Genomic DNA, 17,030 nt, shown 5'->3' with positions numbered 1-17,030 from the left:
TCCCCACTACACTGTGAACCTACATCCTCATCATGAAATAAAGCAATTGGTTTGAAGTCCTTATCATCTCTGACATTTCGTATTTGTAAGACTCCCAATCTGCCCTTGCTGGACAAGTGTGCAAGCCAATGGGGCCAGCAGGCCCCAGGTTCAGGGACTGGAGTCTGAACCTCTGCTTGAAGTGTCGCCAATCTGGGAGGCTCTGAGGATCATTTAAAGATGAGGAAGGGAGAGATATGAAACTTCATAAGTGCTTGGTGCATTTCTGCTGAATGAGCTAACAAATTAATGAATAAATGAATGTATGAGAAAATAAAGGTGTGAATGGTCAGTAAACCACGCGGGTGGAGTGGGATCAAAGAAAGCTTTGTAGACTCATGCTGGAGCTGAGTCTGAAAAGATCAGAGCAAATCCTAAGCTGGTGAGGGGACTGTGACCACAGCTAGAGGCTTCTTTCTGGGCTTCCTTCTGGTCCCACCCCCCTCCTCCCACCAGGTTGAAGCAAGTGCTAAATCTAAGAGAACACTTTGCCCCCAGATACTGTCTCGCCAGGGTTATTTAATAGAACTTACAGCTACAGGGCAAGGTCCAGGTGGACAGACCTTTTCATCCCCAACTTGTCACAGCCTCTCAAAAGCTCTCTGGCACCCAGAGAACAGTGTGTCCAGAGCTCAACCCGGAAGAGCATAGCCATGGTGCTATGGGGTCTGATGCTGGGAGCCCTGCTGGTGGTCACCGTGGGGTGCCTGTGCCTGCTGGGGCTGCTCCGGCGACGCAGGCCCCAGGAGCCCCCTCTGGATAAGGGCTCCATACCCTGGCTGGGCCATGCCATGGCTTTCCGGAAGAACATGCTTGAATTCCTGAAGCACATGCGGGCCAAGCATGGAGATGTGTTCACAGTGCAGCTAGGGGGCAAGTACTTTACCTTTGTCATGGACCCCCTCTCCTTTGGCCCCATCCTCAGGGATGCACAGAGAAAACTAGACTTCGTGGAGTATGCAAAAAAACTGGTGCTAAAGGTATTTGGATACCAGTCGGTGCAAGGAGACTACCGGATGATACACTCTGCCAGCACCAAGTACCTCATGGGGGATGGCCTGGCAGATCTCAACAAAACCATGCTGGACAACCTGGCCCTCATTATGCTGGGGCCCACGGGCCAGAGTCTGGGTTCTAGTTGCTGGCGTGAAGATGGCCTCTTCCACTTCTGCTACAATGTCTTGTTCAAGGCGGGCTACCTGAGCTTATTCGGCCATACAAAGGACCAGGAGCAGGACCTGCAACAGGCAGAGGAGTTATTTGTCCAGTTCCGCAAGTTTGACAACTTGTTCCCCAGGTTTGTTTATTCCTTGCTGGGGCCCCGGGAGTGGCTAGAAGTGGGCCGGCTCCAGAGTCTGTTCCACAAGATACTCTCTGTGCAGCACAACTTGGAAAAGAATGGCATCAGCAACTGGATATCCTACATGCTTCAGTATCTGAGGGAGCAGGGAGTAGCCCCAGCCATGCAGGACAAGTTCAACTTCATGATGCTCTGGGCCTCCCAGGGGAACACGGGCCCAACCTCTTTCTGGGCCCTCTTGTTCCTGCTAAAGCACCCAGAAGCCATGCGGGCTGTGAGGGAGGAGGCCACCCAAGTCCTGGGGGAGGCCAGGCTGAAGGCCAGGCAGTCCTTTGACCTTGACATCAGCGCCCTGCACCGCACTCCAGTGCTGGACAGTGTGATGGAGGAGACGCTGCGGCTGGGGACTGCACCCACCCTCCTCAGGGTGGTGCACAGTGACCATGTCCTGAAGATGGCCAATGGACAGGAGTACCTGCTCCGAAGTGGAGACATCGTGGCCCTCTTCCCCTATCTTTCAGTGCACATGGACCCTGACATCCACCCGGAACCCACTGCCTTCAAGTATGATCGCTTCCTCAATCCCAATGGTAGCCGAAAAGTGCACTTCTGCAAGGCAGGCCAGAAGATCCACCACTATACCATGCCGTGGGGCTCAGGTGTCTCCATCTGCCCTGGGAGGTTCTTGGCCATCAGTGAGATGAAGCTCTTTGTCCTGCTCATGGTCACATACTTTGACCTGGAGCTGGTGGACCCTGACACATCTGTGCCACCCATGGACCCCCACCGCTGGGGCTTTGGCACCACCCAGCCCAGCCACGAGGTGCGCTTCCGTTACCGCCTGCGACCTACCCACTGAGCTCTGCCAAGGTGGCCGCGAGCCTAGCCTCAAGACGTCCCTTGGGAGTCTCCACCTCCTCCAGCCCCTCTGAAGGCCCACCTTTCCCTCGGGTTCTGTGGCATCACCTTCCTCTGTCCTGGTCGCCTTCCTTAGCTCTCTGACTTTTCCCAAACTTAGTTTGGGAAATAACGTGTACCTTGACAAGTCCTGCAGTACAGAAACTGGTTATCGTGAGTAACGGAGTGTCTTGCTAATGTTACCCTCCATCCTCCCACCTCGCTTTATTATTCTCCTCGACGCCTATTCCACATCCCGTGGAATTCAGGTTCGTCCAGAGCAATACAAGGCAAGCCTCGTGTGTAATTTTTCATTTCCTAGTTGACACATTTTTAAAAAAGCAAAAAGAAACAGGTGAAGTTCATGTTTATATTTAACTGAGCCTAATATATCCAAAATATTAGCATTTCATTATGTCATCAATAAAAGAATATTAGTGAAATAATTTTACGTTTCTTTTTCTTGTGTTGCCTTCAAAATCTGGCGTGTACTTTTTCCCCTTGCAGCATGTCTCATTTCAGACCAGCCGCATTCTAAGTACTCAACAGTCACAAGTGGCTATTGGCTCCCGAATTCATAGAGCAGGTCTGGAGACATGGTGCCTTTCACGTAGGAGTTATTCAAGGTCCCTGCTCCGTGCCGTTGTCCCCCCTCCACACCCCCACCCCAGGGTGATCTCATCCCCTCCTCTGGTTTCCACAACCATTGCTGAGCTTGGAGCCCCTCCTACTTCCAGACCCTCATCCTCCCCACCGGGGTCCCACAGCCCCTCTGACTCAGTTTGGCTCACGTAGAACTCCGCATCTGTCCCCCACCTCTGCCCTGAATCACGCCCTTCTCCGGATTTCCCTGCCTATCTCTGCTCAGGACACCACCACCCACCCCATCCCCCCAAGACAGATACAGAGGAGACACCCTCACCTCCCCCACTCTCACCCACAGTCATGCCCCAGTTCTGTCAGTTCAAGCCCCTGCAGTGTCTCTGAAACTGTCCCCTTTTCCCCACCCCCACTGCCGTTCCTAGAGCTCAGCACTCTGCGTCTCTCCGCCACCAGGCCTGTCTGGCCCTCTGTTCACCCCGACCTTTCTCCAAACCTTTCGCCTCTGATTGTCCTTCTCTCATTTTTCTGGCTCCCCATCCCTCCACACACCTAACATTTAAATTTTGCCACAGTCGGTCCCCAAATTTTCAACCCAGTGCAATTCAACATTGCCAACTTTGTCTAACAGAATGGTCTGTAAAGTAGAGTGGCTTGCTGTAATGGCCACCCCTGGTGCTGGCTACTCCTGGAAACCTTCCTGGATCTCCCCTCTTCCATCCCCTGCCCCAGAACGGACTCCATCCGCTGAGGTTCCCCTAGCCCTGTTCACATCATAGCACATCTGTTATGTGTCATTGCTTTCTGTGTCCTGCTCTCTTCCTCCCGGCCCCTCCCTCCGACTGGAGCTCATAGGGCTTGGTATCTTATTGCTCCATCTCTGACCCCCAATTCCCTAAATGGAGATTAAATGATAGAAAATTGACTCCATCTCAGCTGTTTTACTTCATGTCCTCAAATCATTTCCTTCCCCACCCTGGCCTCACTCAGCTTTCTGGCATGTGAGATGGAGACAATCCCATTGCCAAGCATGCTTACCAGGGCTGGGAGGGGGGAGAGTGGTTTTTTTGTTTTGGTTTGTTGTTTTTCTTTTTTTCCATAGGTAGTAACAGCTGTAAACCCTCAAACCTTCACAGAGTAGAGCCATGCCTGTCCTTCTCCCTGGGTCAGCCAGGGGAAAAGTCCAGCTTGCCTCAGAATCTGAGGACCAAGAGAATCCTGGGAGCTTTCCTGGAAAGGTCTGAGCAGTGCAGCCAGGGAGCCAGGCCTTTGGGCAGATGCAGAGCAGCAGGAGGGACCAACATCCAGGCTGGGAAATAAGGGCAGGATGGAGGGGGCTCTGTCCTGGCCCGGGCTGTGAGAGCCCACCTCCAATTCTCTCCCTGACCAGTGCCTTCTGTGCTCTAGTCAGAGCCCTCGATATGGTCAGCAATGCAGTCAGTGGCAATGAGGACAGTGAAAGGGATCAATGGGTCACCTGTGGCCAGCCCTTCTCCTCCCCCTTGGGCACAGGCTTCAGGGCCCTTCTTATACACCTGCTGTTTGCAGAGAGCACATACCCACACTCACACAGCTAGAAAAAGATACACAGGAACACACAGAAAACCTGTGGGCACAGACCCAGACCCATGTGGATACAGTGACATGTTCATGTCGGACCCACATACACAGCCATATGTACTATTCACAGCCCACATGGCAACACACACACACACACACACACACACACGTAAATGCACCAGTGCTGGGGACAAGCCCTGCCAGGTGTCCCTCGGCTGGCATAGCTTGTCCCATCCCATCTGTGCATCATGGATACAAAGTCAGAGACTCTGGGTCCCTGGACCCTGTTGGTATAGTCAGGCTGCTCGTTGGGCAGGACTGAGGTCCCCAGTGGGGCAGATTTCAGGAGCTCTAAAATAGAACCCCACCCCACATCCTCAAGCAAATCACCACCTTCAGAGCCAAAGCTTCATTGCCTAGGGCACCACGGGAGCTCAGAGTCCTTCATGACAGTGGGAGTCTGGGGCCTTGGGAGAGAGAATTAAAGGCACAAGAGCTGAACAAGATGGAGGCAGGGGAAACAAAGAGTGAAAAATCAGCACAGTCAACTCTGGCAACATTCAGGGACAGCCCTGCTTGTGACACACGGGCTGTGACTAGAGCATCTGAAACTCGGGGGAAGCAAAGAAAGAATGGCAGAATATTGACCACCTGCTCCATTCTCTATTGATCCAGTCATTCATTTAAAAATATACTTAATGAGCCTCCGCTATATTCTAAGCACTGACTTAAGCACAGGGGATATCGATTTAATACATGGCAAAGTCCCTGCTCTCCTGGAGCTTGCATATACCCAGCCCTGTGTTCTCTTGTCCTCCAGTCTATCCACCTGTAAGTTTCCTTCCGTGCATTACCGTCTGCTAGGCTCTGTGCTGGGTGTTTCAGGACCAGCACAGCAGGATGTGGGCAGGTTATACCAGGTGGTTTTTGTAGGTGGGGAAAAGCAGTGAGTGCTTTAGAAACTCAGGAAAGAGAGATGTCACTGTGTGCCAGGAGCTCCCTGGGGAAAGGTTTTCAATAGCCAGGGAGGATGCTAACCATTGGAGACATGAAAAGGGAAGCACCCAGGCAGGGTATATCATCCAGGAATCCTTGGATTGCAAGTAACAGAACATCACCATGTGAAGGAATATATTGGTTCGTGTAACCGTCAAGTCCACGACTGGGATGAGCTTCCACCTAGATTCTGGGACTTCCACACTGCCCTCGGGGTCTGCTCATTCACAGTGCTATCACCTCACCCTCTGAAGTTCGAGTTGATGAAGGAGCACCCCCACACTGCACATCCTCTTGGCTTCAGTCTCATGCCTCTGTTCTAGCATGTTCTAGTTGCCGCATTTCACAAGCTCTACCTGGATCCTGTGCCCATCCTAAATGAATCACCATGCCAGGAAAAGTGAGGCTGTAACTGGCCCAAGTCCTGTGCTCTTCCTGAGCTCCACCCAAGCACAGGGCAGAGTGAACAACAAGTGGTGTCCCAGAGCAAGCAGAATTCCATGACAGCACAAAGATGAATGGACAGCTGGCTGAAAAGTGACCCCTGTTACACAAGAGAGTGGGCAAGCACAAAACATGGAGGAGGGAATGTGCAAGAAACAAGGGGTGCCTGGTGTCCAGGAAATGAAAAGTAACGAAGGGCATAAGGGTAAGCTGGTGTATGGGATTCTCCTTGTGAGAGCTCCAGGCTCAAAGCTGGACAGACTTTGGACTTGGTTGTGCAGGCCCCAGGGACCCCCGAAGGCTCCAGGGAGGGGGCATGGGAAGCAGAGGGAGGATGAGCCTCCTGGACTGTTGGGAACATGTGTTCACTCCGCCTTCCACCTGCCAACTCTCACGTTCTGGGGAAGTTCCCCATGTGGGGCACTTCCAGCCCCTCCTGCTCGCCAGCCTCTTGGAGCTACCATCAATGCTGTGACATTGAACAATGTTGCAGCAATATTGCCCCAGCTGAGCTCCAGGGAAGGGAGCCGACTGGTGGGTGGCAAGCCTTGGGCTACTCTGAGGAAGATGGAAGTGATGGCTGAGGGTGGGGTGATCGTTCTGGCTGGTGGGCATGGATTAGATGACAGGAGAGCATGATGACAAGAAGCACAGAGGTCAGTTGGGAAACTACTCTAGCAATTCATGCAAGAGAGTATGGTTTCCTGGAAGGCAGTAAAGAAAGTGGAGGAAGGAGGCAAGAGTAGGCAGATGCCGCTGATGGTGGAGCACTGAGAACCAACCACGGGACGTGGCAACATGGTCCCTGAGGCCTCTGGAGAGAGGAGTCTGGGTGGATGCCCAACTGAGCTAGGTCCCATCCACTCTCACCGGACTGTGGTATGGCCACTCAGGCTTGATTTTCCCCCATATCACCCTTGTTGGGTGAGCGCTCAGCCTGCCTCTCCCTGAGGTCATGCATGCCAGTCATTTCTTCTTGGGCAGTGAGCCTGCTACTCTCAGAGCTGCTGGACAGAGGGGCCTGTGCAGGGCCAGGTGCCTGGGGCCGCCTGAGCACAGTGACGAGGAAAGCCTTCAGGTACTGGCGGAAGTGGCGGCTGGAGAAAGCATAGAGAATGGGGGTGAAGCAGCAGTGAAGGAAGGCGATGCTCTCTGTCACCTGCAGTGCATAGTCCAGGTGCTTGGTAACCTTGCATTCCCCAAAGACTTGCAGGTCCAGCAGTGAGTGCAGAAACAAGGTGAGGTTGTACGGGAACCACAGCACAAAGAAGGCTACCACCAGGGCTACGACTATCCTTAGAGCCCGGCCCTGGCCCGGGGGCCTCAGCCTGACCAGCACACAGCCAATGCGGGAGTAGAAAAAGACCATGACAAGGAGTGGAAAGAGAAACCCCAGGAGGTTCTGCTGGAAACGGAGGAAGAGCTTCCAGATGGTCGCATGACCCCCAAAATCTGCATAGCAGTTCCACACACCTGTGGGGTTTTCATGTGTCTGCATAAAGACCATGTCAGGGATGGAGACAGCCAGGGCCACAGCCCATACCATGGCAGCCAGGAGCAGGCTTTTCGTCCGGGTTCTCAGCCTGTGATGGGGCTGAGTGTGGACGATCTCCAGGTACTTGTCCAGGCTCATGCAGCTAATGAAGAAGATGCCACTGTAGAAGTTGATGGTATAGAGGGTGCTCACCATCTTGCACAAGAAACTCCCAAAGACCCAATGCCAGGCCACAGAAATGCCCCAGAAAGGCAGTGTCACCACAAACAGGAGGTTGGAGATGGCCAGGTTCAGCAGATAGACCTCAGTCATCCGCCTGCGAGGTATATACCGAAGCAAGACCACTAGAAGAAGGAGGTTCCCGCCCAAACCCAGCACAAAGATCAGGCTGTAGAAGACTGGCAGGAAGATCCTGCCAAAGGCCAGCACCTCGTCCTTCCTGCAGAGCATGAAGGTCACCTGGTCCAGGTAGTACTCATAGTCATAGAAAGAGCTGCTGTTCTCAGAACTGGCGACCATGGTGGTGGGCAGCAGAGGGGAGGCGGTGGAGGCCATGTTGGGAGGACACGTCCAGTTCTGGAGCTCTGTAGACCAGAGTACAGTGGGAGAGAAATAGTGAAACCAGACATTCTCTACCATTCTCCAAACCCACTTTTGCTACTGCTCTGGGAGGCCCCACAGACTCTTCACATCAACATCAGTACCTGTAGGCTAGCGAGGAAGAGCACAAGTGTGGGGAGCCCAAGCCTACCACTTATAGCTGTTACCTTAGGTGGGTGGCTTAACCTCAGGTGTTTTCATAGTACTCCCTTCTTTCATTATGGCTTCTCTTCTTTATTTTCTCCTTCATCATTTGAAAGAATTGATAATCTTTCAGATTTTTCTTTATTATTTAGGGGTACCCATTCACCTGTGTATTGGGTCTCCATACTCTTCCTCGTGTGTGCCTTACAATTATTCTTCTTTGTGTGGCTTATGTTTTGTTTTTTTTTTTCAACAAGCACTTCTCTTCAGTGGGACTTCTTTTATCCATAAATGTCTAGTGTGTCCACTCTGGCTTTCAATTTTCTTGACTTCTATCACCTACGGGTTTCCCTTATTTTTATTATTTTAAAAATATTTTATTTATAAATATTTAGTTCTACATCAATATTTTTTATTTATAAATATTTAATATTTTAAAAATATTTTAAAAATAAAAATATTTTATCCAGTGTATCTAGGTTTATAGCAGAAAGGTGTGATCCATCATGCTGAGAGACTCAGAACCTACTAAACCTTTCCATCCCTCAGTTTTTCCATCTTTAAAATGATACTACTAATAATAGTACCTACTTCATGGGGTTCTTGTGAAGCTTAAATGTGATCATTCACGTAGAGCACTTCACACTCTACGAAAAGAGTGCCCAGAACATAGTAGGCACTCATTGAATGTTAACTTAAATTATTGCTTTGTTGAGAACTGAGTCCATCATCTTCCCACCAGTGTCTTCTCTCCTGCATCTCTCTAATTGAATGGCACCACCAACTACTCAGTCACCTAGGACTGAAATGTGGGAGACATTCCGGATTCCTTCCTCACCGCCCCCCACCACCTGCAAATCTCTACCTCCTTATTGCCATTTGAATATGTCCAACATTTCTAAGTCCCATAAAAATATATACATGATACTTGTTTAATAGAATTAAAACAAATGAAACAAAAATACTTTGAAGGAGTTCAAAGAGATGAAAGGGAAAGCAGGATGATAGGCACAGCATTCGAGATGGTGGCTGCCTGGGCAGAAGCCAGAGGCATGGAATGAGAGCAGGTCACTGTCTGTGGTCCAGTTAGTTCCCTCTGGGGCAGTGGTTTCCCAGGTTTTAATTGTATTTTTAAAAATGCTTTTTAAGGGCACCTGGGTGGCTCAGTCAGTTAAGTGTCTGCCTTCGGCTCAGGTCATGATCCCAGGGTCCTGGGATCAAGTCCCACATCAGGCTCCTTGCTCAGCAGGGAGCCTGCTTCTCCCTCTCCCTCTGCCCCTCCCCCTGCTCGTGTTCTCTCTCTCTCTCTCTCAAATAAATAGATAAAATCTTAAAAAATAAAATAAAAATGATTTTTAAGAGAGAGACTCACATGCACCAGTGATAAGAACCTGTCATGAACCAAGGATTATGCTTAATCTTGTTTTGTGTTCCAGGAGAGAGACTTCATGTTCAACACATTAGATTGTTCACCAATGAAGAAGAGGATTTTGGAGGAGAGAGTAGGAGATAAAAAAGAATGCGTCACTCAAGGAAGCACTCATGCACGGCCTCTGGAGTGGGGCCTATAGGCTGGTGATCATGGTTCATAAACCAAGAAATACAAATCAAGCCCACTTTGCACCTCTGTGTTTTATTTTTTATTCTTTGATTCAAGAGAGATTGAACTTTTTAGTATATTCAATGCCTATTTGTATTTCTTCTGTGAATAGTTCATTGTTTTAATGGATGGGATTCTCATTTTATAAGTGGTTTTATATGGTAAGGATTTAGCTTTTACATTGCAAACATTTGCCCCAATCCTTCCTGGTAGAAGTTTTGTCTCTTTTTTTTCCCAGGTAGAACTCTGAAAGAAATGTTGACTCAGGCCTTCAGCGGACCCATCCTATATCCATGACACTGGGACCTCACAGCTGATGGAAATATACAATGCTGCTGAGACAGAACATCTCCCAGGGAAACCCCAGAGTCTTCCTACTCATTGAGCCTCTGTACCACCCTTGGACTCCTATTAAATGGCATCTGCCAAATGTTGGGGAAAATCACACACATGCTTTAGCCCTGCCTAGGAGCTCAGCCTGGGTGGCTTTATCTAGGGTTGGGCTCTGGACTGGCCTCAGGAACTTTGCCTGAGCCTTCCTTTCCTGGTCCTCCATTCCCCTTCTGTGCATCTGGGGTCTCCTTTCCCTGAGCCCCTCCCTTTCCTGGGCAACAGTAAGGGGCCTGGCTGGTGTTGGAGTCCATGAGCTACTGGAGTTGGGAGGAGGGAGTGCTCTTCTGCACTTGGACCTGATTAGGGATTATTAATCAGAAGTTATCACTAATTAAACACCGGCTCTTCTGGTCCAGCATTACTGACGTTGATTCTGACCTGGGTTCTCAAAGTCCCTGCTTTAACAAACAACCAAGTCTGATGATCGTTTTGATCAAAGCCAGAGGTTAGGGTCCAGGCTGGCCCAGGTCACCTTTACAAGGCTCCTTCCACCTGGAACACTGTTCCCTTCCCTCTTGGGGCCTCTGGCCTCCTGACCGTTCACTCTGGGAATCTTTCCAGGTCACTTTGAACTCTGAGACCATGAACCCCATGCTCCTGACTGCCCTTCAGATCGCTGTCAACTCACACCTACCTGTCCCTCTGGACTCACTCGGGTTTTTCTTTTTTGTGTTCACTTTTCCTTATGCCCGAATTCATTTGGTTTATCCAGCAATACCTTGAGAGGAATAAATGAGAGTATCAGCTATTTACATGCTAGTACGAATTAGCAGTATGAAGTTCTGCAGTGGAACCTTTGGGGGAATCTAGGGAACTATACGGAGAGGGAGGATTTAAAGAGGAGGGAAAACAAGGGTGAGGTGAGCAGAGCTTCCCCGACAATGAAGCCAAGGGCACAAAGGCAAACTACAGCTTGTCTCTGGAGCAGTAACATCATCCTCTTTGTGACTTCCTGAAGCTGCTGGCCTGGGCTGGCTCCAGCTTTGACTCAGCAAGAATCTCTGGCTGAAGAGTAATGCCCCCATCTGAGGATCTAGGGCTCGCCTCCCTAGGCCTCTCAGAGAAGTCACAGTGGAGGCAACAAGGGAGAGGATATCACTACGTCCATCTAGGCAGGAAGGCAGCCATGTTAGTGGAGCTCCTTCCATGAGCTGACCACACAGGTGTAATTTTCTCCTTTAATCCTCACCATAGTTCTGGGAAGCAATACTATTATGATTCCCATTTTTTAGATGAGGAGACTGAGGCTTGGAATCGGTGGAGTTCCATTGCCCCCAGCTTCAAGATCAGCAAATGAGGGACCCAGGATTGGATGGCCCCAACGATATAAGGTAGCACTGGTGACCCTTTTCCTCTAGCTCCCCTTTTCGGTATGGCCAAACCTGAAGTTGAAGAATGAGCTTCTGGTAGCGGGACTTCTGACCTTAGTAACCAGTGGAGAAAATATCCAAAGTCATTAATATGCTGAAGCAGCTCCCACAGGCTTGTGAGAGCCAGTTATGCAACATCTGGGAGGCATCCAACAAACACTCATGATATTAACCAGTTCTGCATTTGGGGATGTTAAGTTGGTAGCTTGAAACTGGTCATGGTGGGGATATTTACACCATGGCAAATGCTACAACTGGAGCTTCCTCTCCTTCTTGCATGTGCTCCCCACCCCCACCCCCATCCCTGAGAGCTGGTTATTAAACCCTTACTGGCATACCCCTGATCAAGACCCCATGAAGCCTGACCTACCCCTGCCCATTTCCCTCTGTCCTTATCTGTGTCTCCATCACCTTTCCTCCTCGACCTGCCACATCGGTGCCGTAGCTGCCCTCCTCCCCAGCCAAGAGCCCTTGGGGACAGGGGCCCATGCAGGTTCCCCGTGGCCTGGCCATACTGAGCGTGCTGTCCACAGTGCAGCTGTGACTAGTGAACAAATAAACAAGCTCAAACGTTACCCCAAAAAGCCACACCAGCTTTCAAAATGTAAAACCAAGAATAACATCTGAGATCACTTCTAGTGAACAAAAATTATGCTGGCCTCCTTACAATTTGGAAATCATACCCTTTAAAATGCAACCCAAATTCTCCCTTCCCAGAAGGCTGCCCAGGCTGCTAGCCTGGTGTAACTCCTGCCCCAACCCCCAGCACTCGCAGAAGGTCACTCCTCAGTCGTGGAGCCTGGCTCCTTGGGTGGAGTCACCTTTTGAGAGTGGCTCGCCCCCTCTGCGAGGCAGAGGTTGGAACTCATTAGCACAGGGCTGGCATCTGAGAGGAATTCAGCAAGTGACCATGGACTCAATCAGTACTGTCACCTCTCTTCATCCCTTCTTCTCACGCCTCGTTTTTCCCTTGCCTGGTTTTCTGCCTGCCCCCCACTTGTGCCCTGGACACAGCAGAGCCAAGACCCTCCTTGTGTGGGGCCTCTCCCCAGCCCAGGCCAGCGTGCCGCTGGGCCTTGGGAGCCCCGAGCCATGGAGCACGTCCAGCCCACTGCTCTCCTGGAGCCATGTTCAAGTGCTGCCTCCAGTTGGCACAGCCTCCCTGGACCAATGTCACAGGATGTGCCCTCTGGCCACCCCCAGCTTCCTCCCTCAGGAGGCTCCCCTCCCCAGGAGGCTCTGGGAGGACTGGGGTGGAGATGGAGTCCCAAGGCCTGGACTCCACCCTGGCTCAGCTTGGGATGGGCCCCCTCTGCCTATAAATCTGGTTTGACCATTCTGCGTTTCTGGCCTCGCTGTGGCTGGAAAAATTGAAGCAAGGAGCTCTGAAGTGACGCCCTCTCTGACTGCAGCGTCTGGCTGTGGAAAGTGCTCCGGCCTTGGGACATAGGTAGAAGAATACTTGCCTTTGGGTGAACTGGTAACAGCTGGGGATCACTCTATTCCCCCACCGCCCCGGGGTTTGAGAAAACACCAGATGTTCAACTCTACTGCGTATATGACAATTACAGCAACAACGGTGACAAACACCCACCACTTCCATAGCACTTAGGTTGGGCCAGGCTCTGTTCTCAGAACTCGGCATGCATCCGTTCATTTCATCTTGGCAATACCACCCTGATGCACGTGCTATTATCATCTCCATTTTATATAGGAGGAAAATTCGTCACAGAGAGGCTAAGGAACTTGCCCGAGGCCACACAGCTAGTAAGTCACAGAGCTGGGATTTGAACGCAGGCTGAGTCTGAGCTAGCTCATTAAAAGACAAGGGTGAAGGATGGGGACTAGAGATGAAGTGACAGGAGACCAGGCTGCAGTTGTTGCTTGGGGTGCCTGAATGGAAGAGGCTGGGGGGCTGATGGTATGTGAAAGAAAAACGGGGAAAGGAAAGGCGAGCCACACAAGGAGGCCCTGAAGGAAGAAGTTTGGTGCCTCAGGAATAGCACACTGGGAGAGAACTCATGAACAACCTACTCGGGGCAGAGCCGGGTCTCTGCTTCACTGCTTGGTTTGGGATGCCCTTGGGCTTGAACTTCGGGCCCTGCCAGCCCTAATACAAAGTCAAGGCTTCCGTCCTGGAGCTCTTGACTTGCACAAGCCTGTCTTCTCGCCCATAAAATAAATAGCACTCACAGCAAAGAATTTTGTGAGGAGTAAATCGCGGGCAATCATTTTAACAGCTAACATCATAGAGCCCTGACGGTGTGCTGGGTGCTGGGGCAAGGAGTTTTACACGTATTGACTTACTCAATCCTCACATTTACCTTACAGAAGTTATAGAAGTTAAATACTATTATCAGCCCCATTTTATAGCTGACAACACTGAAGCACAGAGAGGTTAGGGAACTGGCCCAAGATCACACAGCAAGTGACTAGTAGATCCAGGAATTGAAACCCAGATTTTTTTTTTAAAGATTTTATCTATCTATGTATTTATTTTGAGAGAGAGAGAGTGAGCACAGGGAGAGGGGCAGAAGGAGAGGGAGAGGGAGTGAATCTCAAGCAGATTCCACGCTGAGCGTGGAACCCACCATGGGGCCTGGCTCAATCTCACAACCCTGAAATTATGACCTGAGCCAAAACCAAGAGTTGGACGCTTAACTGAATGCGCCCCCCCAGGCGCCCCTCCCAGAGTCCATGCTCTTAAACACTGAGTCATACTGCCTCTCAGAGAAAATAACAAGCCAGTTGTAGTCCCCTCTGCCAAGCTTTCTGTGTATTCATGCACTCACTGCTCACAACAACCTTGTGAGACAAGCACTATTCCACTCCCATTTTACAAATGAGGAACTGAGGCTCAGAGAGGGGGACTAATCTGCCCAAGGCCACTCAGCAAGTGTGCTACAGGGTCAGAAACGGAGTCCCTGCAGCGGATCCAGGGCCAGAGCCCTGGACCGTATGCTGGGAGCTCCACTGCTGGGAGCCCTGACCTCAGACTCACGGGATGGACAGCTACCCTCTTCATGGTCCACTATGAGAAGCCTTCATTTGGACTCATTGTGATGTATAAAACACAATGAAAACAATAGTAACGGGTCCTGACATTTACACAGGGCTCCATGCTTCCCCAGACTCTTATAGCCTGGTCCTTGCAAGTCCTCCTGGGTCCCTTGTTAGAGGCAGCAGGTGTTACCTCCATGGTTTCTCAGGAAGCCCAGAGCCACACCACAAATCAGGCAGAGCTGACCTTAGAGCCTCGAACTGCGGAGCCCTGGACCGTGGCACACTCTCCTTTTCTCTTTACTTTTTTTAACATGCATTTTTCCTGATTACAAAAATAATATGTGCACAATGTAAAATGCGGAAATATAAGGGGAAAAAAATAGAAAAGAGGCTAATTGCCTCCAGGAATAATCTTTGGGAATGTTTTGGTGTATCTTGTCTGTTTTCATGTCCAGAGCTCCGCCCACTGCACTAAACCCCCCTGGATTTGTGGAATCACAGAGCCTGGCTGGAAGAGTGGTTTGTCCAGTCCCCTGCAGGGCATGAGGGCCTTTGAAGTTTCCTCCTGCTCCCTGGGAGATGTGAGGCCCGCCTGCTCCCCATGCTCCCTGGGACCCACATTACTTAATGTTTCCTGGCTCTTATCAGGGACTGGGGATGTTTGCGACATTGATAAAATCACCAGGCAACCCCTCCTCCCAAAGCTTATTTCAGTTAATAAAAACGAAGTGGTTTTAGAGCCCAACTCTTGAAGGAGCTGCTGCAGAAGCAGGTATGATTGTCATGTCATGTCTTTCCTGAATCGTTTTTGCTGTTATCTCAGTTTTGTCTCTCTCATTGTTGCCTGAACTCTTACCACGAGAGCTCCTTGCATTTATATTTCAGCATTATGCTTGGCTCAAAATGAAATACAGTCATCACCTCCACTACCCTCAGGGAGGGTGGGACACTCAGCATGGTGCAGCATGGAAGAATAGACAGAATAGATTAGTCCACTTCTTAATGGCTGAGTCACCCTGGGCAAATTGCCTAACCTCTCTGAGCCTTACCTATAAAATGTCTCCTTCTTGAAGTTTTTCTAATAATTGAATGAGTGCCATAACTATCAGTTCCCTTCCAGGCCCATAAATAACACTTGGCTTAGCCAGGGATAGATAAGAGAAAATCCTGAGGCTGTCTGGGGCAGAAGGAGGGAGCTGAGGACCTGGGCAGGGAGTAACAAGAGAGGACCAGGGGGCACAAGGAGAGCATGTGGATGTGTGCAAAAGAAGACCACAGAGCTGGGGGGGTGGTTTAAAGACCATCTCATCTGTCTCCGCTGGGGAACCCGAGGCCCAGGGAGGAAAGGGAATGCCTGAGGTACTCAGTTGTCTGATACCAACTCTCAGGGACTTTCAGAATCCACAGAGCAGATTCTCAGAGTGGGAGTCAAGGGGGATGTGGACAGCAGACAGTCTCACTCCCCAGCTGCTGAGGCAACTGCTCCAAGAGTTGCCCTAAAGAGAATGCTCCACCCTGACCCATTCACACTTCCCTCTCCCCACACCTGTGGCCACTCTCTAAGCCACCGGACCCAGTCTCTCCCTGCAGCCCGTGGGTAGGGCCCACCCCACTCCAGCCATGGCCATAACCTCCCAGAGCCAGACCCACTTGCCGAGGGGTGTCCAACCTCACCCAGGAGGAGAGCAGCAGCTCCTGGTTCCTGCTTCCTCAGAGAAGTGCAGAGAGAGTATGAGTCTTTCGCCCGCTCTGGATCAGCCCTGCACACATCCCGCTTTATTCCGGAACAAAGCATCCCTTTGCGCCTGCCCCAGCCTATTTCCCTCCCTGGAAACGAGTCAAGCCCAAACGACCGCCCCTCATTAAGGAGCAACTCCCCCCCACCCAAAGACAATCTACTGACTTCGGAAAACACGCGTCCCCAACCACACCTCTCTGGACCAGTTCCCGGGCAGCTGGGCCAAGGAGATGAACAGCTCCAGTCCGGACCTTCAGGCCTTTGCTAGGCAGCTTTTCCCAACTCCAGCCAGCTGCATCGATCTCAGACACCTCTCCAGCGTGATCTTACTACCGTCCTCCCCCACATCTCCTCTGGCCACAACTCCCACCAAGCAGAGCTGTGTCTGCCTCCCCAGAGTGTCAGCACGATTCTCATCTCCTAGACTTTCCAAACCATCTTCCCCCTTCCCCCACCCTTCTCCCTCTGCCACCTGCATCGCAGCATGTATCTCTGCCTGATTATTTGTCTGCTCTCCTCCTGGGTCAGGAACTCCCAGCGCAAGGACCATACTTGACCCACCAGCCTGAACCTAGGGCCAGGCAAGAGCAGAAACTCACTGACTGTGTGTGTGTGTGTGTGTGTGTGTGTGTGTGTGTGTGTGTGTGTGACATTCTGCTTGCCATATGCTTGCCAGTATGAGGGTACTTCTCTGCCAGGACAGCACCTGTGGTCTGGGGGCAATGTCTCGGCCACCTCCCCCTCCAACCCCACTACCAGCCTGATACACAGCAGGTGCTTGGTCAATGCCTGCTGTCTGTACCTGAATTAAGCAGTAACAGAATAATGCCAGGTGGTCACAGGTCCCAGCA

The 17,030-nt window shown here is 50.9% G+C and overlaps 2 protein-coding genes across 3 annotated transcripts; one reads left to right on the top strand and one right to left on the bottom strand.

The window, feature by feature from the left end:
* Positions 1 to 655: 655 nt before the first annotated feature.
* LOC117999729 (5-beta-cholestane-3-alpha,7-alpha-diol 12-alpha-hydroxylase) lies at positions 656 to 2,572 on the top strand. The gene has a single exon (XM_034989077.1). It carries the CDS (start codon positions 693 to 695, stop codon positions 2,196 to 2,198), a length of 1,506 nt encoding a protein of 501 aa, XP_034844968.1. The 5' UTR covers positions 656 to 692; the 3' UTR covers positions 2,199 to 2,572.
* A 605-nt stretch (positions 2,573 to 3,177) lies between these two features.
* Positions 3,178 to 16,220, bottom strand: ACKR2 (atypical chemokine receptor 2). 2 transcript variants are annotated; one of them, XM_034993038.1, is made up of 2 exons: positions 16,116 to 16,220; positions 3,178 to 7,915 (listed from the first exon to the last, which is right to left on the bottom strand). In XM_034993038.1, exon 2 carries the CDS (start codon positions 7,884 to 7,886, stop codon positions 6,726 to 6,728), a length of 1,161 nt encoding a protein of 386 aa, XP_034848929.1. In that variant the 5' UTR covers positions 7,887 to 7,915; positions 16,116 to 16,220; the 3' UTR covers positions 3,178 to 6,725. The 2 variants fall into 2 exon arrangements, with proteins under 2 accessions (XP_034848929.1, XP_034848925.1); XM_034993034.1 differs by lacking the exon at positions 16,116 to 16,220 and adding an exon at positions 10,703 to 10,787.
* Between the last annotated feature and the right edge of the window lie 810 nt (positions 16,221 to 17,030).

The sequence above is a fragment of the Mirounga leonina genome, unplaced genomic scaffold (genome assembly GCF_011800145.1).
Source record: "Mirounga leonina isolate KUSES-001 unplaced genomic scaffold, KU_Mleo_1.0 Mir_115, whole genome shotgun sequence".
NCBI classification, from domain to species: domain Eukaryota; kingdom Metazoa; phylum Chordata; class Mammalia; order Carnivora; family Phocidae; genus Mirounga; species Mirounga leonina.
Note: the sequence above shows the minus strand (reverse complement) of the source record. Positions and strands in the feature narration are given on the sequence as shown.